This window comes from Fragaria vesca, linkage group LG6 (assembly GCF_000184155.1).
Source record: "Fragaria vesca subsp. vesca linkage group LG6, FraVesHawaii_1.0, whole genome shotgun sequence".
In the NCBI taxonomy this organism is placed as follows: Eukaryota; Viridiplantae; Streptophyta; class Magnoliopsida; order Rosales; family Rosaceae; genus Fragaria; species Fragaria vesca.
This window is the reverse complement of record NC_020496.1, coordinates 2813627-2835383: the sequence shown is the minus strand read 5'-3', so window position 1 is coordinate 2835383 and position 21757 is coordinate 2813627. Positions and strand designations below refer to the sequence as shown.

General features: G+C 36.6%; 3 protein-coding genes across 3 annotated transcripts; 1 reads left to right on the top strand and 2 right to left on the bottom strand.

Annotated features, from left to right (window-relative positions):
- The first annotated feature begins 2190 nt into the window (after positions 1–2190).
- LOC101309065 lies at positions 2191–5487 on the top strand. Its single transcript, XM_004302176.1, has 2 exons — positions 2191–2616; positions 4920–5487. The coding sequence occupies exons 1-2, from the start codon at positions 2380–2382 to the stop codon at positions 5136–5138; spliced, it is 456 nt and encodes a 151-aa protein (XP_004302224.1). The 5' UTR covers positions 2191–2379; the 3' UTR covers positions 5139–5487.
- A 2972-nt stretch (positions 5488–8459) lies between these two features.
- LOC101296501 (protein FAR1-RELATED SEQUENCE 5-like) lies at positions 8460–11436 on the bottom strand. The gene is made up of 5 exons (XM_004304806.1): positions 11359–11436; positions 10683–11111; positions 8878–10494; positions 8659–8787; positions 8460–8567 (listed from the first exon to the last, which is right to left on the bottom strand). Exons 1-5 carry the CDS (start codon positions 11434–11436, stop codon positions 8460–8462), a joined length of 2361 nt encoding a protein of 786 aa, XP_004304854.1.
- A 5285-nt stretch (positions 11437–16721) lies between these two features.
- LOC101308776 lies at positions 16722–18171 on the bottom strand. The gene is made up of 5 exons (XM_004302175.1): positions 17830–18171; positions 17671–17721; positions 17439–17572; positions 17251–17342; positions 16722–17150 (listed from the first exon to the last, which is right to left on the bottom strand). The coding sequence occupies exons 1-5, from the start codon at positions 18100–18102 to the stop codon at positions 16972–16974; spliced, it is 729 nt and encodes a 242-aa protein (XP_004302223.1). The 5' UTR covers positions 18103–18171; the 3' UTR covers positions 16722–16971.
- Positions 18172–21757: the final 3586 nt, after the last annotated feature.

Below are 21757 nucleotides of genomic sequence, written 5' to 3'. Positions count from 1 at the left end.
AAAAAANAAAAAAAAAGACAACCCAAATGAATTGTGGAGAAGAGTTGGGATTAGGGGAGAAGACATGCTTTCGACGATTTTAGGATAGAAGACGTTGAAAAGAATACTTCTAGAGTTATTTTTTTTTTTTAATAATAGATGTCTGTTTTGGTCATTTAACTTATCTACAAAATCTCAATAGAAACATAAAATAATAAAGGTGTGTATTAAGAGATTAAAGGTGTGTATTTAAAATTTCTTTTAATAAAATTTATGCCTGCAAAAAAAAAAAAAAAAAAAAGTGAGCAAGAATATAAACAAAATCCACGAAGAGTTGTAATTAGCTATAGTACTTCAATTTTTTCTTACCCCAAACATTCTACCCATTTTTGGGCGCTTCCGGAATTATCAAGAAACTCGTTCTATGAGGAGGGTGTTGACTTCCTCTTGATCGTGAACACTGAACACCACCGTAATTGTCCTTTTGTAAATGGCTCTTTTGTGATTCGAAACCACATAGATCAGTGTAGAAGGTTGGGCCACAGAAAATAGACACCATTAAGATTGACTAACAAACACGTAAATTAATAACATCATTATTTATTGAAAGTGATCGGTGATTATACTAACTTCATCAACATGGCACAAATAATGAAGTGGATGTATCCTTACCAAATACAATGAAGTAAGGTTGAGCTGCTATACACATTTATATAACATACATCAAGTCGTGAGTCGTCTGATTATTTAACAAGTCAAAATTAAAGACAATTGGATGGCTCATGGCTTTATGTATGTTATACACAGATGTATAGTAGAAAAGTCTCAATGAAGTAATTGAACAGAAAGAGAAATTTACTGTCACTTAGAAAAAGAGAAAAAAACCTATATTGTTGTGTTGTGAAAATAATCAGCCGTGAGTTAAATATGATGATCTCATGTTAACTAGTCTTAGCGAAAGATTTACTGGCATGGGTGCAATCTCAAAACCATTGTATCTACCATTATTAATTGGCAAACACCTCCTAACTTTTTTGTCAAAATTAACTTTGATGGACTAGTTAGAAGTAACTCAACAGATTATGGCTTTATAATTTGAGATGTACGTCAATGGAAGACCAGTTTCTACAGCCTTTAGTTAATCGGTCGCAAGTCTTTCAATTAAAGATGATCATGCGTTGGGTTTGAAAGTCTTCTAATTAAAGCTGATCTTGCGCTGCATTTAGATAGTCTTAAAATTGGACGCCTGAAAGAAAAATCAAATTGCTGGTTTACAAATTGAGTACGTCGAATGATGGGACGAACCAAGAAGTTTATGATGTCGTGTCGTTGTGAGTTTCTCCGACACGGGGTTGGCGGCGAAAAGCGCGGTGGTGAGGAGGACGAAATCGACGATGGGATGGAAAGTGCGGTGGTGAGGAGGCTTAAGGGCCATGTTTGGTGTCATATCTAAGGATTATCGGTGTTAACATCGGTGTTTTCTTGTTGTTAATGTAATAAGGAGGTTGCCCTTACATATATATTGGTGGTTTTGGTGTATAGTGCTTGGTGAGGTTGTTTCTTTTTGAAATTGATTGTAAGAAAGTATCGAGGCATCTAGATGGGGTTAGGAGTATGTTACATTTGGACAATTTTCAGTTCATGTTCATTGTAATTGCTGGTATGTGGGTAGAGAGAAGTGTGAGGATTTATTGTCCACCATCAAAATCTCTCATGATTATAATGGTCGGTTGTTATTATATATAAAGTTTATCTTCTCAAAAAAAAAAAAAAAAAAAACAAATTGAGTAATTAACCATATACCCTCATATTCATTAGACCTGTTTTTCACATATTAACCTTGGTAAAATCAATCATGCTACTTTGTGTAAGTTTCGAGTCATATTATTTGACCGTGGCAGAAACAGCACCCATATTGACATATACTAATTTCGATATAATCCACAGAGTGCGACAACGAATACTCGCGGGTCCATAAATCTGGTGCCGTCCTTTAAGCCTCAATTAATAAAACTGTTGAAACTTTGGTCCTCTAATTAAATTAAAACCAAAATATCAAACCCGAACTAAACCCGAGCTAAAGCGACCCAAACGAATGAGTATGCGCCAAATAATCTAACTCGTGCTTCAGTTACGCGCGTCAAACTAGCGCGTGCCAGATAACGTAAAGTAGAATATTATTTTCAAACTTCTAACTCAGTTTCGTAGCTTATCTCACCTCCAAATCACCAAATGTATAGATGTCAATTTTCCTTGTCTTTTCAGTCCAAGTCCCAACCATCTGAAGTCTCAACATCCATTCCCTTTTTCTTTAATCCCAATCAATCTCTGTTCTTTAAACCCAATTCCTCCTTCCTTCAAAACCCATCTCTGTAAATCCCACTTCACACCAAGAAGATCATGCACAATTTTGGAGATGAACTCACTATAGAAACCTACAGAGTCCCCTGGCTGATATGGATCCAGGTCATAGTGATGGTCCTCCTCCTCCTTCTACTCTACTGCTTCAGCATATTGGTCTTGGATCTCCCAGATGACAACAACACCACCAAGCCTTCTTCTTCGTCCAACTCTCGTTTGTTTTCAAGTCACAACTTCACCTCCACAAATTCTGCAAACCGTTTACAGAACACCCAGGTTTGGATTTTGCCAACCCATGTTTTCTTTTCATCTTTGATTTGTTTTTGTTGGTAGGAAAATGTGGAAGAACATAGAAAGAACTAGCTTCAATCCTTGATGGCTTTGATTTGATGTTCTTGTTGGTTTGGTTTAGTTGTGCGTAGTTTAAGTAGATCAGAACGCCAGGAAGCACAATTCATAAAGTATTTTCCTTTTTAGATTTCCAGGGGGCAGCACCATTTTGTGGACCTGTTCTTATATTTGTAAGAGTTGTGAGACCCACTCAGCCAAACAGTTTTTTGTTACTTTGTTGGGCAATAATTGCCTAATTAGAATTTAGAACTGTTCAAGATTTTTTATACTTCTGCTTAACAAAGAAGAAAAGATTGCGTAGAGTGATAACTGATAAGAGTTTCGGATCGAACACTTCATTGAAGGTTGTTGTGCGGGTTAATTGAACAATGACGGAAACGTGATGGTCTCTGTTTCTTTTTGTGATGATCATGAAATGTGATATTAACAACCGCATTACCAGTCATTTGGTTTCGTTTTAGTGATCATCTTTTAATTTATTTCTAATAATGCTATTCTGTAAGAGAAAATTTAAACTTCCGTTAAAAAGGTAAATGGTCAACAATGCTTTTCTTTGTTGTGAACTTTGGACCTTCAAATCTATAGGTTAAAAATAAAAACAAGAACAATGTAGGATATAGAAGAAAGAAAATAGGAAATGACCAACCAGAAAGATAAAAACCAACTGAAGCAAAACATGTTTTAGATTGAAAAAAAAGTTAATATATCATGATATGATAAACAGGGCATGTCAGCTTAGCTTTCAGTAGCATGTATTTATTTCTCTAGATTTTGTATAAATATAGTTTTTTATTTGAGCCACCCTTTGGGAAGTGATGAATGGGCATGTCAAGATGCCCAAAACTCAAAATTTCAAAGGGGAGGGAAATGCTACTCCCTTTCGTTTGGATTTTAGCAACGAGCAATGGGAATGTCTCAATCTCTCGACATAAGATCTGCACTTTTGAAATATTTTGTTGAGAGGCTTGGTAGGCTTCCCTTGCACATTGGATTTTCTTTGATAAAACTTGGTTGAAGTTTTACTGTTTTGCATTTCATATCACTTTCTATTTCATTTAGTAGTTGTTTTTTTACCTCTTTCCTTCTAATCCATCCTTGAGGGGGATTTGAATTCATTGGAATTATGTAATGCTATATGAACCCCATATTTACATTATAGAGCACATCTTAAGTAGATGTGGAACCAGTCTATAAGACGGATCCCAACTCCATTAGAAATTCAGTCCAGAATGTGGTCAGAACATGTGGTTTACATAGTTTTATTGATTGGAAATGAGGCCAAGATTTGGAATTTGTTCAGACCTCTTTTGTTCTCAACTACCTTCTGCCATTAAATTCGGATAGTGGAATTTTTGTATCCTATTCTTCTTCTTCCTTCCTTTCTCTCATATATTAATTGATTGGTGAGGAACATTCTTAATGGATCTTGTTCCTGGTCCATTTTGATTGCATCGAGTTAGATCATGTTTAGTTGGAGAGATGAAGGAAACAAAATGGAGCTCACATAAAATGGACCTTGTTCCTTATTTAACTTCCCTCACAAGACCCACTCTTATGCCATGGTTCTCACGTGCATGTTGTGAGAGTAAGCCAGTAAGGTTATAGGTATATAATTTTATCTATAAAAAGCTCCTCGAATTTGGAGTGGCTTCCACCTATATGTGCTATAATTTTATCCACCCATTGGTTCAATCTTGTTTGTCTCTCTATCATATCTGAGTTTCACGCAATATATTTGCTGGCAAGTGAGAGTAAATAGATGTCAGCTAAAATTTGAATTTCTATACGACATAACTCATAGGATGGTAGTCATGGTACCTTTTCAAAAAAAGCTCATAGGATGGGAAGGGAAAATGGTGGGAGTTCTTATTTGAATGGTATGTTTTATGGCATTTGCAACATGCCAATTCTTCTCTTCAATCAGAATTTTATCTTCTTTCTGTTCAATTTACTCTTCATTCTGCCTATTGCTACGCAAATCTCTGATGGTAAGAGCTTGTTGTTTATATGCATACAATTTGAAAGATTGTGAACTGCATGTAATGTTAGTTATTTTAACATCCTTCATAACACAAATTTCCTGAATTTCTAATATATCTTTTTAATGAGTTAGTGACCACAATGTTCCTTATGATGATTAGTTGAATTAATTTTACTGCCTGCTGTTGTGTTTAGAATCTGTAACATTAATACATATACAAATATTTGAGCTTGTAAGATCTTGTCAGGTAGGAGAAAGTATGAAAGGCGAGATAGTACCGAGCACCAGTAGAGTAATGAGAGCAGAGGACATGGTTGAAATGGAGGACTCTGCAACACCCAACATATATCTCCACCCATGCTATTATTTTAGACTTGCGAGGGTTGCATTTCTTAAGTGTCTCGGTTTGGACCCTAGCGGTGAAAATTTATCAACCCCACAGAGAGGGAAGAGAAAAGAAAGCTGATATGAATTCCAGTACTCCCACAGAATGGAGATTTAGCTTTTTCGGGTTTAATGTTGCAAGTTGGGGAGGACACTTCTTATGTCCCATGAACTTGAAGCAAAGCTTGCCTACAAAAACTGGTATCGACCGACAAATACAAACCAATTGTGAAGGTTGTGGCAGCATGAGAGAGTGTAGAAGTCTAGGAGGCATTACAGATCTGAGTTGAGGCATTACAGAATTTATTGATTCACTCAATTGTAAGCATATATCACATTGATTGTAAATGGTATTTGAGTGATTGTAGGACACCATTGTTTGGGAATAAAATATGGCTGTACTAAAAAGAATAGTGATTGATTTTGTTGCTAAAATGAGGAATTCGCACTCTAACTTGTAATCCACCTTTCTCACTTTCTTTGTTGATTGAAAATTTTGTAAGACTAAATTCAAGTATTAAACAGTGTAGATTGAGAACTATGTGTAAATTTCAGTCCAAACAGGTATCAACCAAATGCTAGTGGTCATCCATTATTGAACAACTACATGCGCGCGCTGTGGTAAGGTCGGTGGAGCGAGGTAGCATGAACTCGTTCTGTTTTGGTTGATAACTCTCATCAGTATCATGTTCACTTTTTGAGTACCGACTCTCACTAGTTTGTGGCTTAAGAGGTCTTTAAATTCGCATGCGTCAAGGGACTAATTTCGTTTTATACTATCGTAATACAACGAACTTTGAGTCTTACTAACTTGTCAACATAACCGACGTAGCTTATTACGTGGCATCAATAAAAAAAAAAAACAAATCAACAGAGAATGAAAAATAAAATTAGTCTCGAAGTGCATTACCACGGTGGCATATATGGCAGGTGTCTCTTAAATAACCACTGCACTACCAGACCACCGATCAAAACATCAAACAACAATGCAATATATCACACCTGAGAATTAGTAGCTGCAAACCTGTCAAAGAGTACAAGGCAGATCGAGCAAGTTCTACAATATGAAAGCTTCATCATCATCATCAGCTGAAGTTCAGGATCAGCACAGAGAAGAACGACACAGGTTCTACCATTTCTTTGAGAAACTCATCAAGCCTTGCATCAACTGTCTGGGACTCGATGACTACTCCACCGTTCAATACGATCATATAGTTTTAATGTCTGATCCTCCTCCTCCTCCTGTGATTGAACGAGAAATGAAATGCAGAGTAAGAATTCACCCTCTTCCTTTTAACAGTGTTCAGGGCTAGTGGGAATAATATTTTCAGGTCCATCATAAGTACTTTGGTTTTCAGGTTTGGCCTTCCAATAGATATCATTAACTTTGCTAATGCTGCAGGAAGATGAGGGCACGAGCTCAAGTACAGCGAGAGAGTTAAGAACAAGGGTGAAAAAACCATCTGTAAGCTCTGGTCATGGTGTACAGATTAATTAACTAATATAAGCTTCAACCTAGCTAATCAACTAGTTTTCCGTTCCCAAAGTTCATCCATAGCCTTGTTACTGCCTAAGTGGAACACTTGTCTTATAACATGCATATCTTATTCTATAAATTCTTCATCTGATCCCGGGCCTCATAGCTTATCATGTATGTGGAACTCGGCAATTCACAGCCATATATTGATGTACAAAGAATTAGCGCCTGTTTGTTTTTTTTTTTTGAAGATTAGTGCCTGTTGTTTATTAATTATATTATTAGCAAATTACATATCCTGGTTCAGTTTATGGGTCAGTGAGACGGAAAAGGATCCTCTCCTTGTTTGACACATATCCTTGTGTATCCTTAACTTTTAATTATGTCCATTAACTAGATATCCAAAGGTCATAATCGCACCACCTCAGCATTTTTCTATTAAATATTTAAAAGTTGGTTTTCCAATACAAACACCAACGTTTTCTCATAATCCTCCGTTAACAAACAGATTGAGTCCAAAAAAAATTAGAAAACGAACATATTAGATTCTCCAATTTCTAATTTCTCTCGTCTCATTGAATCAAAAATAAATAAATTTTGATCAGTAAACAAAGTCCATTATGCTCTCTCTTATCTCTTCTCTGCTTTACTATCTCTTTCATCGACACTATTTTCTGGAGATTTCAATCGGACCATCAACTATCGCATCAACTATCATATCAGCTATGAAGTTAAGAGATGTAAGTTTTCTAGTCTTGTTCAGAATTCAGTCTTCCCTTTTCTTTGTTGTTGTTGTTTTTTTTCTTTGTTGTTATAGTTGTTTTGTGTTTTGTTTTTGCACAAGGGCTCTTTCTGTGTTTTTAATAATGAAATTCTTGTTACAAAATGCCCAATTTCATTCAAGAGGCTGTTTGATTGGGATCTGATACGTACAGATACTTAAGAGTTTCAATGTTTTGTCATTAGCCAATGCAAAGACTCCTAATGTATCGATATCAGAGTTTCTTGATTGGCTACTGCATATGGATAATTTGGTAGTTTGTAGTACCAGCAGATTCCCAAGTAATGATTACTTGTAGCACTAAAAATGCTCGAGTTTCCGGGACTGAAGAAGCCTAACTTGAGTACAGCATTATGTGTTTGTGCATGAGAAGACGAATGGGAATGCATGCAGAAACATGAGAAAAAGAGGAAGACAATGCTTCTTAGTTTGGCCATAGAAAAACAACTACTGGAGGGTCCAAACCAATAGGATTTCTTGTATATATGCCTTCATCATCGTTATGAATTTTGATCACACTTCCAGTGAAGCATAGCATAAGATTGATCATATGTTTACACTTTTTCTTCTTTAAAGTAGAGATTAATACGAGGAAAATGTTTCCAGAGAATAAGATTCATGAATTGTACTGATGTTGCTGCTCAATTGAACTTTTTGAGCACTTCAATCATTGATTTACCTCATTCATGTTTAGACACTTTTAGCTTATAATGGAGTCTACCTTTTACTCTGTTAGTTAAAGAAAAGTTTTCTTTCACTATTGTAATACTTCTATATATGATCGTATTTCACACATCAGTTCTTAGTATAGAAAGAAGATATGCTTTTATCGAAGAGAAAGGGTATTGATATATGCTTCAGATTGCATTAGAATAAATCTCATATCATCAGTGATCGATCCCATCCACAAAGCAACCTAATTAACATCCAAAAATAGTAGAAGTTTGCCTGGTTTTGGTAAAATTGGTGCCCATATCCAGAAACCAGAAACAACGGAAAAACCAGAAACATCAGCAACATTACAAAAAAACCAAGAAAGGGAGAATAACTAAATACAAAAGATCAGTCCCTAAGGAAGTGCCGAAATTGTATCAGCTTGTAGAACACAAATCACAGTTGGAGGAGGGTTTTGACTTCATAACAGATCACACACCAACGGTCTTATTCAAGGCTTGAACATGTTCAGATTCTAAGTGGCCAGTAGGTTGTTGTTGGGATGCTTGTTGTATCAGATTATCAACTTTACCTACATCCTGTAACACGAAAAGTCATTTATATGAAAACATGTATTGTTATAACCAAATAAAAGTTAAGATAGAAATATAGTGGTGTTTTGAAGTGTACTTTTGATGATGGAGAAGTCTGTGAAGTAGTTTTAGTACTCTTTCTTCCTCTAGAGGCTTGCCTCCTTCTTTTTGAACCGTTTGCTTGTACATCAGCAACATTATCAGTAGAGATGTTTGCTATTACTTCCTGTGACACGATAAGACATTCATGAAGATATATTTTTCTAAAAGCAATGAAAAATTAACATAGAAGTAAATAGGTGTTTTAACAACATACTTTTGATGATTGAGCAGGCCGTGAAGTAGTTTCAGAATTCTTTCTTCCACCAGAAGCTTGCCTCCCTGTTTTTGAACCATTTTCTTGGACATCAACATCACTGCAGCCTTTTTTACCCAAAAGTTGTCTCATTTGAGCTAATTTCCTCATGTAAGCTCTCTCCAATTGGCTAGTCTGTCTTTTTCTTCCCCGAGAACCTCCTCTCTTCTTGAAACCCTTTGCTTGGACACAAGTATCTTTTGTAATTGGAGCAGATCCTTGATCATCCTTTTCATGGCTGGTACCATCTCGTTTTGAGCTCAACATCTCTTCGATAGTGGTTCTTAACTTATTTGCATGTTCAAATGCAACTTCATAAGTTTCCTTGCTCTCAGCACCCCATGAAGATATTTTTGTAAAAATAGAGCATAAAGACCTATACCAAGTGGTCTGTTGCAACTTAGTATCTACTTGTATGTCCCTTCCATGCATATCCTTCACACTATTACTTCTTGCTTTTCTTGTCCACCTATTCAAAATATACTCACTGGGAATTACCTTTACATTCATTACCTCCCTTAAGATCTTTATAGCATGACCACACAACACCCCATTCATCTCGAACAACTTGCAACAACAAGAGACATAATTGTCACTCTTTTTCCTTATAACACGAAATTCCTTGGAAGTGTCCAGATCACCAACCGTATACACAATGTCTTCTCTAGTATCAACAGTAGTTTTTATATAAAAATCAAGAGCGCTCACAAACTCATTTTGAAATTCCTCAAATATAATCTTTGTGTAGACATTGCCTGCTTCAATCAACATTTTAATAGGTCTCTGAACTTGAGGTATCTTCTGACACAAAGCATATTCTGCTTCTAACTCTTTGTAACGCTTATCATTTACTACTCTCTCAAAATGCTTGAAAAATTCGACCAAATTATGGTCTGATTGGAGATAATCTTTCAAATCACCATTGATACTTTCACTAATCTGGGTGGTCTGCAATCTTGCGCACCATTGACCTCTAACATATGCATAAGCCCATTTCCTCCTTACTTCAAAAATTCTTTTGAACCATTCATCTCCATACACATTATACTCCGTGAGCATCGCATCCCAAACAGCTAGAAACTCATATTCTTCTTCATAGCTGTCTATGAACTTTGATAACACCTTGTGAACCCTAGTTCTGCTCCTAAACACATGATTCACTTTTTTCATGGCATTTTGCATTATATGCCATATGCAAAGCCTATGATAGGTATCTGGCATAACAACTGAAATGGCTTTCGCCATTGCTGCATCCTGATCAGTAAATATGGTTTTCGGAGACTTTCCAAACATGGCATCTAAGAATGTCTCAAACAGCCAAATAAATGAATCTGCCATCTCATCATACATCAACGCCGCCCCAAATATAATAACCTCCCGATGATGATTGAAGCCAACGAAAACTCCCAACGGACAATTATCTTTGTTAGTTCTATAGGTTGTGTCAAAACTAACTACATCTCCAAACTGGCCATAGTCAAGAATCATTTTAGCATCTGCCCAAAAAACATTAGTTATTTGTTCCTCACTGTCCAACTGTATGGCATGGAAGAACGATGGATTCTCTAACTGTTGCTTCTGAAAATAACTCAACAAACTTCCAGCTTCACCAAATGCCAGTTGCTTTTGTGTTCTAGATCAAAGATAGTTCTTTAAATCTTGCTTTATATAGCCGAGAGATTCTCTACCACCAGCTTGCCTACCCATAAGCTCATAGCACTCCTTCAGACCAACCCCAGAGTCACAAACTAAATCCAATTCAGAACCCTGGGGTGTGGAGACACCTCGTTGGAGACACCTCGTTGAGAACGCAGCATATAAGCACACTTTTTGCTCACAAGAGCATGGTTGTGCGCTTCTCGAAAATCATAAACAACAAACTTGTTGATACATCTATTCAACTTGATACCCATTTGTGCTTCACAACCAGTCCTTGTCTCAGCTCTTGGGTTCTTAGTTAATTTATCTCTCTTGTCTTTCAGTCGATAACCCTCCTTAGAACAAGAATATATTCTTGATGTTACCTCACCGGTTTTCTTGTTTTTCACCACCTGTTCTTTTCTAACACTGAATCTCATCTTCCTTGCATACTCATTGTAAAATATATAAGCAGCTTCTTCAGAGTCAAATTCCATACCGAATTTCGGTTTGCAACTTGTGTCAGCCAAGCTAGATTCTCCACTAATATTTGTTATCTGTAGTATAAACACAAATGGGTAAACAGAGAGTATACAACAAATCATAGAAAATAAAGAACCTTTCATAGTTACAAAAGTATAATTAGAAAGAGATGCAAGCCAATGCAAAATACTATTAAATGATCTATAACATCGTTCACAGTAGAAATAATGAAAACACCAAAGGATTTGGAAAACCCAAAGAGAAGGGAGCAAAAGAAAAAAACAAAAGAAGAGACTGAGTTCTGAACAACAGAAAGATTACGTCTCTTAACGCCATAGCTGACATGATTGATGGTGGTCGATGAAAGGATCCTTGTCCTAGAGTGGAATCTCCCGACATAGTCGATGAAAGAGATAATGAAGCAATGAATTGGTAAGAGAGAGCATTGAATCAATAAGAGAGAGCATATATATATATGTATATATGCGTGGGAAAACATTGAAAGACGAGAGAAATTGGAAAACGAGCGCGGGGAAACATTGAAAGACGAGGGAAATTGGAAATTGGAGAATCTAATATGTTCATCTTCTAATTTTTTTTGGACTCGATCTGTTTGTTAATGGAGGATTGTGAGAAAACGTTGGTGTTTGTATTGGAAAACCAACTTTTGAATATTTAATAGAAAAATGCTAAGGTGGTGCGATTATGACCTTTGGATATCTAATTAATGGACAAGATTAGAAGTCAAGGATACACAAGAATATGTGTCAGACAAGGAGAGGATCCTTATCCCAGTGAGACTGTGAGAGAGAGAAAGAGAGCGGATGTAAAAGCATCCTGGTTCACTTTATAGTTAATTTTGTTATGTTTCCATTTTCATTATGCTGATATTTCACCATCTGTAAAGGAATATTGCTACTTAAGGGAGTTAGGGGTTGTTTTCACTGCATGCAACCATGAACCATGCACCGTAAAATTCAGAAAATATGTCCTTGACAAATGCAGGTCTAAAGTGATCGAAAAGGTGGTAAATGTGAGAGGTTATATATTTATCGTTAGTGTCACAAGGATAAAATAGTTGATAAATTTGGATGAAAGTTATATTTATCAATTCATTTTGAGAGTTGTGTTTTAGCAGTGTCGCTATTAGAGAAAACTTAGCTATTCATTGACAAATTCTCTCTCCTGAATTGATAAATTTGTCAATTTTGTTTATCAATTTCTAAATTTGTCAACTTCTTAAGTATACTGCTGGAGCAAAGATTTATATAAAAATTGACAAATCTCTAATTTTTTTTTAAAATTTATCAATACTACTAGAGATGCTCTAACTGTTGAAATGCAGTGGTTAATCGCCACTTTATAAAAGAGAAGCTAGATACAAAAATTAGTAAGGTTTTTTCTTGTTCTTACTAAAGCAGCTTGTAGATATATTTTTCAAACGAGTCTTAAAAAAAAAATATATGACTCATTAAGCCAGTTGGGCATGGTTCATGTGCATGTGTCTATTTGAGTGAGAGTGTTAGTGTGTGTGGGTCATGGTACAATATATTAGAAATCTAACATATTGATTATATCGTAGATTGCATGTAGTACTTTATATAGCGTGGTAGAGAATTGAGATGTAAGTCTATATTAAAAATGTAACATATATATTGTGATTATATCGTAGATTGCATGTAGTTCTCTATATGTGCGTGGCAGAGACTAGAGAATTGAGACGTAAGTCTGAACCCTCTTCATATATACATTGTGAGAAATATATCATACAATTCATTCTTCTCACATGGTGTTCAATTTGACCATAGTTAGCAATAGAATAATTTGTCGACGGACTATAAGTAATTGCTTAGAATATCTAAATTTATGAAATTTAAGGATGTAAATCTTACTAACATCATAAATGAAAATCTGTATCGGTAAGTAAATAAACAAACCTCGTACCACCACTTTGAGTTTGAGATCTCTCACTCAAAGCTTCTCGAACATTTCTTTTTCAAGAATGAAAGCTTCGTGAACCTTAACTATAAGATGATGCGCTGAAAAACGTTTTAATTCTCCATCATTCTTGGACTTTAGTATTTAAGGGTGGATTACATAATTTATAAGTAATTCATTTTTAATTCTAGAAATTAAATCTAATATTGATACATATATACATATATATATACACACAGGCGATGAAAGTGACTCGACACTAATTAATTAAGTGATTTCATCTCTTGGTACTTGTTGTCATTTTTGGATGTTGGATGTAAATCCAATTACGGGAAATATTATTTTAAAGTTAAGTTATTTTATTTCAACCCTTTGAATTTATATCTAACAGGGGTTCACCATATATCTCTTAATCAGTAACTAACCAGGTGAACATGACTGTGTCAATCTATTTTAATACAAAACAATGCAAATATCAGGTCGGTCATCCTTTCTTGTTGGTGTAAACACACTGGCGGTGCAAGTGAGTCAACATCTATTAGATGATTTCAGCCCTTGGTATTTGTAGTCAGCCATCTCTGATACAAAACAATGCAGTTGCTGCTATCCAGTCTTCCGTTTTTGTTGGTGTAAACACACGTCAATGCTCTAAATCATTTTTCGGGTTATATATGCGACTTTTTAAAACATAACTCATGAGTTCGTTTAAAAAAGAACATAATTGAGCCAGATTTCAGACATAATTAAATAGAAAGAACCAATACATACCTAGTATTATTCGGTTTAGTGACATATAGTCTCCTCTTCGTAAAAAAGAGGTAGTGAGTTCGACTGACGACTGACTAGTTATAGTATTTGAGTTGTTTATCTAAGAACAAAAGAGGGAAACTATTCATGTTTCGTCTTGTTATAACAAAATTCGGAAAAGGAAAAGAAAAACCTGTAAAAGAAGAATAATCCTCCATAAAGGAAAATGAAATGGCAAAAGAGTCTTGGTACTCGATCAGCTCGGTCTCTCAGTCAGTGAAGTAAGTAGAGTGCATTAAAACTCATTCATGGCAGGTTGTCTGTTGTGTCAAATATTTATATACATCTCAACCCCGAAAGGCCTAAAAACAACTACTTTGCACCACCAAAACCACCGATCAAAAAAGAAAATGGAGTCCTCGAGCTCAGCCGACCAGAGAGAAGAAGAAGAAGAAGAAGAAGAGCGACACCCTTTGTTGCACAGCCCCTGCCATTTCTTCGAGCAACTCATCACCTCATGCCTCAAGTGCCTCGGACTTGATCATCACTTCTCCTCCTCCTCCTCCGCCGCCGCCGACGATGGAAAGACAAAGGCAGATCATCATCAACAGTGCCCTCCACAGCAGACTGAAATGGAAATGAAACTAGGAGTAAGAATCTGGATCTCTTCTCTCTCTCACGACCTAGGGTTTTAGAAATTTTCTGTTAACTGTATGCTTTGTATTTTATGCACAGGAAGATGTTGTTGTAGTAGCCACAGGTACTGCAAGGTCGACAAGAGCGTTGGGAGTGAAACGGCCTATAGGCACTGGTTCAGGTCCTCAAATTAACCGTGCTTCATCCTAACTGAACAGCTGCAGCTAGCTTCTTCTACTTTCTTCATCCTTTTATCTGTTTTTAACTATGTAAGTTCTACTTTCTCTTTTAATCAATTAGAACTGAATCCTTCATTGTATATGGATCTTCAAAAATTTATGTGCAGTAGATTTTGGACAAATTAAGTCACATATATGTGTTTGGTATTGATGGAGTGGTATGGTGGTTTAGTTACTTTGCAGATTATTCTATTCTATTCTATATATGTTGCAATTAATATATCAGAAAAAGTTTCACCATATAAATGCTAACTGGAGTGGAGGTCTAGATATCAAAGTAAATGCATTAAACTTTGGATTCTGGTTGTGTAACTAATTCTTTGTTCATGAGGACCAAAGAGATAAATAGATGATGCATCTATCTGTCGCAAGCAAGTCCAAGAAAAGCTTTGGTGTTTTTTTGTTCTTCTTCTTCTTTCTTTTTTTTTTTTTTCTTTTTTAATAGAATCTTTCTTCTTCTTTGGTATATATAGAAAGGACGATTTGGATCTTTTCTTTCTGAATAGGCTTAATAGACTTATGTTGCAATTTGGAGATGCACAAAGGTGAGATAGAAAACCTCTCAAACTAGCTATTCAATAGTGTTGCATCGAGTCGTAGTATTTTACAGTTCTCGTACTTCAAGAGATTTCCGGTAGAAATAATCACGAAGTTGTGGTCGCCAGTGCATCAAAGTAACAGAGATCAACGTTCCAAGATGAAAAACAATAGTAGAAATCAAACAGCACTCTTGTTTAGTGGGAAATGTGGGCGGTGGTTCCATTTTTTTTGTCTTGTTTTACTTGGTATGGAGCTCTTCGGCTTTGCATTGCAAAACCAGATTCTCGATCACTGCTTTCAAAACACTATTTGCTCCTCTTTGCCTGTATGTCCCCATGTGGCTGCCTTTAGTTTCTGTCTGCAATATCTGATGATGAGGATTCAATAGCATCATCTGCCACCTCCACACAACCACTCCACCTACTCAATTGCTCATAGTATTATTACCAAGGCTGTCAGTAGTTACCCTATTCATTTCAAAAATGATCTCCGGGCAAAATAAATTTTAGGAAAGAACAAATTCAAAGGGAAGCCGTTCATCAATTTGTTTCACCAACATTCTATCATTTCAACCATTTTCCCAGCTTAGCTCTTAATATCATCAAGTCAAACGTACAAACATGTGCTGCTATTCTATCGTTCTATCATTACATGAAAGCGAAACCACCAGAGCATCTGATTCCCCTTTGTCTAAAAGTGCCAAGTTTGATCATCTTTTCAATGCCTAATTCCACCCTGCTACTCTGTTATCCTTCCTTGCCAATGCCTACCTCTACCCAAATTCAGTACCTGTTTATTCTTTGCCTAGAACCTTTTCATATTTTTGTTCAATGATCTTCTCAATGCCCTACGGTACCCAAACTCAGTACCACCTTGTACACCACCCCTACCCTTCCCTTCCCCTCCCCTTTTCCCCACAAGATAGCTATCATCAAGATCGTTGCTTACTCGACAAAATGAAGAAAGCGTAGCAAAGCAGCTTAGTAGTCCACAACCAATTAAGATTCCTGCACCTTAACAAAGCACTTAGTACTCCACAAACTGAGAAATGCCTAACAAAGCACCTCAGTACTACACAACCAATTAAGAAAAGCATCTTGCTACTCCCAAGTACATCACAGCAATGTCATCATTTCAGATTCAGGAAGTAATTGGATGGTCACTTTCAGTAACCAAACCCGCACCAATACTTCATCATATACAAGGATAATAGCTATAAATTTGTGCTTAATGCTCATCACCTGAATCACTTATTCAAAACCAAGCATTTTCAACCCAACCACATGACTTGAATTATTTATGACTGTACAATTAAGTATTTTGTTCTAGCATCAGTAAAATGAAGTGCTCATATGCCCATGGCTATAGTACCAACCCGTCAGTAAACTTTAATAAGTTGATACCAATTGTTAGTAGTGTTGATAATTGAGTCAGACACTATTCTATATTCCATCTTAAGCCTTTCCTCACCAGGCTAAAGCTCATAAGGTGGGAAATGAGTTGGCAATCAATCTCAGTACTAATTCAGAACATGAAATTGGCACTTTAACTTTAGATACAATATTAAGCGGAAACACATAGGAGTCCAGTTCAACAAGAGGATGTTATTGATCAAGTAGAAGCATAACAGCAGTGGTCTTATACAAGAAATCAGTTGCGCTTGCAAGTAACAACAGAAAGGAAGATGGCAAATCAAAGGATGTTTAACTCAAAGCCCAACTGGAAATACACAATGCTAACTTAAGATTTTAAACATGAACTAAGGAAGAGTTATGTACATTCACAAAATTTGATGCTGCTCACCATGAAGCTCCCGTATGTATTGTGATCTCCGCTATTGCTTCTTCCGCCTGATCAAATAGTTGATTGCCAACCTAGAAAAGCGGGTGATGGTAAAAAACATTTGCCAGAGAGCACGACTCTTCACGACTCCCTCTCGTATGCTTCTTGCAGTTCTAGCCAAAGATGGCCCTGCCACCTCAGTTTTCGGACTTTCTACTACCTGCACGGATGCTAAGCAAGTAAAGATAAATTTTACATTCATTTGTCCAACCCTTTAAAAAACTCACAGCAAAACAACAACTACAAAAAGGCTATAGAAAACATGGATAACCTGAAGGAGCCATGTTAGTCAAGCCGCGCAACCTCTCCTCTGCCACACGAACAGCCCGAGTAGAACTCCTCACACCTTGCGTAATCTCCTGTCTGCAACCCACAAAACCAAATGAACAATAACAATTTCAGCCAACCAAAAATGCATTACATACAATAAAGAGTGCAAAGAAATAGTAAAATGCCAACCCGAGATCACTGAGCTCCATGGTGAGGTCACTGATCTCCATCCCGGATAAACGAACAGCCGCCATTGTATCCGGAAGCTCTTCCCTCATCACATCCATCAGCTTCGCAAGTGAATCAGCTGCCTTCTTGAAAGCCTTCACATTTAGTCATCAACAAATCAATTTCCATAACAAAACAAGCCCAATTGCCAATTCTAAACAAAACTAACTGAGCTATTCAACATCAAACATACCAGAAGCGTTGGAATTGCAGAGCAGAAGAGCCACGTAGCAGAAACCGCCGCCTATTCCAAAACCCCAAAATCAAAAAATCAAAACTTTGATCCGAAATGAAATTCAATTTCTTCAGAATCGTTTAAAGAATCAAATTTGAGAGCTAGAGAGAGAATTACGGCGCAAGCAACGACATTGAGGACGACGACGTGTCGTTGGGTGAGGTTCCACTGGAGAAGCTGAGACGACGGCGATGGGGTTCCGATGGTTTCGGTGTAATGCGATGAAATTGACGGCTCGGATGCGCCGTCAACGTACTGTGAGTGGACGGAAAGGGAGTTGAGCCGCCGTGCCGGGAGGCTGAGACGGTGGGGAATGACGGCGTTACCGGCGAAGTTGGAGTTGGGTTTGATTCTAGGGTTTGAGAGATTCAATTTGAGAGCGAACGACATTGAATGGTGTGATTGTGTGGAAGACCCTAGGACGTTGAGGCTGTATTCCTTCTTTGAAATCTCCACCCGGAGGATAACAGCAAGAGAAGGAGGTTCTTGTCATTTCCTTGCGATTTTCAGTGTTTATAGACTTGCATGGGTTTAGGGCAGGAGTCTAATGCTATCCCATACCTTGTTATGTTTTGGACAAAATACTGGTCACTCTATTAAGATTAAGACACGAGCGAAATATGGTAAGGGCATTGATGTCATTTTACAATCAGCTTGTTATGTCATCGTGTATGAACTTGTCACGTTAGCAACTTAACCACTGTTTAGGGTAGCAGTCTAATGCTATCCCATACCTTGTTATGTTTTGGACAAAATACTGGTCACTCTATTAAGACACGAGCGAAATACGGTAAGGGCATTGATGTCATTTTACAATCAGCTTGTTATGTCATCGTGTATAAACTTGTCACGTTAGCAACTTAACCACTGATTTGGAATGAGACGTTAGAATTGACCCAATTGTGTGACATTGAATAGTTCGAGGAGTGATCGATTGAAATTGAAAGATATTGGAGTAAACGACTCAGATGCTCCGTCAACGTACTGTGAGTGGACAGAAAGGGAGTTGAGCCAACGTGCTAGGAGGCTGAGACAGTGGGGAGTGACGGCGTTATCGGCGAAGTTGGAGTTAGGTTTGATTCTAGGGTTTGAGAGATTCAATTTGAGAGCAAACAACATTGTTTGGTTCGCTCTCAAATGGTGTAATTGTGTGGAAGACCGTAGGACGTTGAGGCTGTGTTCCTTCTTTGAAATCTCCACCCGGAGGACAACAACAAGAGAAAGGAGGTTTTTGTCATTTCCTTGCAATTTTCAATGTTTATAGACTTGGTTTAGGGTAGTAGTGCTAATGCTATCCCATACCTTGTTATGTTTTGGACAAAATATTGGTTTCTCTATTAACTTTCATGCATTCGACAGTTTACTCCAATATCTTTCAATTTCAATCGATCACTTCTCAAACTATCCAATGTCACACAATTGGGTTCATCCTAACGTCTCCTTCCAAATCAGTAGTTAAGTTGATAACGTGACAAGTTCATACATGATGACATGGCAAGCTGATTGTAAAATGGCATTAATGCCCTTAGCCTATTTCGCTCGTGTCTTAATCCCGTACCCAACTGTAAACCACCAGAAACCCTAAATTTCGAAATCGTAACTGTGCTCTCCAAGACGCGAGTTCTAGCCTCTTAATACCCATAACCCATCAATTTCAACCCTTCTAAAACCTTAATCCCCATCTGAAATAAAACTTTTATCTACTATCTATCACAAAATAGAGGAGTACGCAGCGACATGATGATGAACCCAGATTTGTGGGTTCCTAGAGGCGAAGAAGGGTTAAATGATGACATACCTGATTATAGTAAGTTTTAGACTTTGAGAATATGCTCTTCGACATCGATTGCTTTAAAATCGCAGGTTTATAGGGTTTTTGATTTTGGGGAAAAATAAGGATTTTTGAACCTGGTATGGTATTGGGGTTGATTTAAACAATATTTTATGGGTTTCGGAGAATTGTTGCTATTTGTATATGATTTTGGTTTATGGCTTAAAGGCTGGGTATTTGTGTGTTAGCTTTTGATACAAAAATTAAAGAAATAAATGAGTATATGAGGGTAACTATTGCTTTTCATGTTTTTCATCTTTTGAATCAAGCTTGAAAATTAATTGAACCACTGCTTGTGTATATATTGTGTGTGTACTATGTATGAGAATATATGCCTACTTGGTCTTGTTATTCCTTTCCCTAGTTCACGTATGAGAATGGTCTTCTATATAAAAACATAAGATTTTTCAGATTTGTCAAATTGTATATGGTGTGTGTATATTGCCTAAAGGATTGAGTATATGTTGAATGTATGTTGTGTGATAAAAACTTAAATCATATATAACTGCATTGTTGTGTGTCCAGTTAAGGATGGCTGAATTGAAAGCTTCAAAGTTGGAAGTTAGCAAGGCTGCTACAAAGAGAACATGCATGTTCAAGCTGCATCTACCCAGCAACGTTTAAGGCCAGCTGGATCTGCACCTACAATTTCAAGGTATGTATAAGGTCCCAATGCATCGACCAACAAGGCTGCATCATCAAAAACCTCTTAAAGGATTAGACAGAACTCGGGTAAAAGAGTTATATATGTTTGTAAAATTTGATAGATTTCATATTAGCTAGCCCAACATTTATGCATCATATTTTTGGGCAACCTTGTGCTTTGTGACTTGGTTGCTAGCTCTAATCTTTTGATAAGATGATTAGAGCTAACATATTAGTACTTGAACAATTTAACATTTGATGATGTAATGTTGGTTTTTGGTAAATTAGTTAGTTTGTTATTGGCTTGCTAATGTTGAAGATACAATGTATTTTTCAGTATTATGAATGTAGGTCAATGTTGGTTTCCCATTTTTTATGTTTCATTTTATGATTGAGGATAACATGTACTTTTGTGCTTCATTATTATGAATGAATGTAGGTCAAACAGTGCATGCGGAGGGAAGTGGTTTGTATTTTAGAGGGATTTTCATCTTTTTTTTGTTGAGAAGAGGGAAAATGAATTAGGGGTGTTAAATAAAATTTATCCTTTCATTCAACTGAGTTGGCATTAAAAAATATGAATAGTCAGCAAGTTGACTATACGATTAGACGACCACTTAACGGATAGACCCAATTGTGTGACATTAAATAGTTCAAAGAGTGATCAATTAAAATTAGAATATATTGGAGTAAACTGTCGAGTGCATGAAAGTTAATGGAGTGACCAATATTTTCTCCTTATGTTTTTCATACACCATATTCATAATGAGAGCTAATTATGGAGCAAATTTGAAGATCGTTAGTAAATAAAATCAAATTATAGTAATAAAAAACATACAAAAAGTGTAAATAAGAAAATAAGGTGTGTTAAAAGCCTTTTTTTTTGGTTTCCAATAATCACATGTGCTTTTAAACTATGTTGCACCGACACCGACACTGAAAGACACAGTGACACGACACGGCGCGACAAACACAACAATTTTCAAAAACGTAAGATCCGACACGGCTTGGACACGACAAATAATTAGTATATTAATATACTTTTAATACATAAAAGAATTATTAAAAATATGAAATATTATTAATTTATTAGCCAAAAGATCTTAATTCTGTCTTTTAATAAACTCAGTATAAACCCAAAGCACCAAAATCCTTCACTCTCCTCCTTAGCTTTCCAGCTGCTCCAGTCCCCTATCCAACTAATGACGTAAACTAGCTACTTATGATACTTCACACCTCATAATTCTTCCCCATTAAAAATTCCCAAAACCAAGAAAAAACTAACACTTTCCTTAAACATATATAAAACGACAAACCTTACGGGGCTGGTACACTACTAGGAAGTGGGAACCTAGCTAACAAGGATTTTTTAGGTAAAAATTTACTACTACTCAATAAATATAAACCTACCGCTAGTTAGGACATAAATAAGAAGTGTGGGAAAGGGAGAGGGAGAGAGAGAGAGAGAGAGAGAGAGAGAGAGAGAGAGAGAGAGAGAGAGAGAGAGAGAGAGAGAGAGAGAGAGAGAGAGAGAGAGAGAGAGAGAGAGAGAGAGAGAGAGAGAGAGAG

Excerpts from the sequence above, each read along its gene's own strand:
- LOC101309065 (XM_004302176.1), top strand. The coding sequence starts at position 2,380 with ATGCACAATTTTGGAGATGAACTCACTATAGAAACCTACAGAGTCCCC. Across the intron at positions 2,617-4,919 it reads ACCGTTTACAGAACACCCAG|GTAGGAGAAAGTATGAAAGG; the intron begins GTTTGGATTTTG and ends AGATCTTGTCAG.
- LOC101296501 (XM_004304806.1), bottom strand. The coding sequence starts at position 11,436 with ATGTCGGGAGATTCCACTCTAGGACAAGGATCCTTTCATCGACCACCA. Across the intron at positions 8,788-8,877 it reads GGCCTGCTCAATCATCAAAA|GAAGTAATAGCAAACATCTC; the intron begins GTATGTTGTTAA and ends ATCGTGTCACAG. Across the intron at positions 8,568-8,658 it reads AGACTTCTCCATCATCAAAA|GATGTAGGTAAAGTTGATAA; the intron begins GTACACTTCAAA and ends TTCGTGTTACAG.
- LOC101308776 (XM_004302175.1), bottom strand. The coding sequence starts at position 18,102 with ATGTCGTTCGCTCTCAAATTGAATCTCTCAAACCCTAGAATCAAACCC. Across the intron at positions 17,573-17,670 it reads CTGCAATTCCAACGCTTCTG|GCTTTCAAGAAGGCAGCTGA; the intron begins GTATGTTTGATG and ends CTAAATGTGAAG. Across the intron at positions 17,343-17,438 it reads ATGGAGCTCAGTGATCTCGG|ACAGGAGATTACGCAAGGTG; the intron begins GTTGGCATTTTA and ends TGTGGGTTGCAG.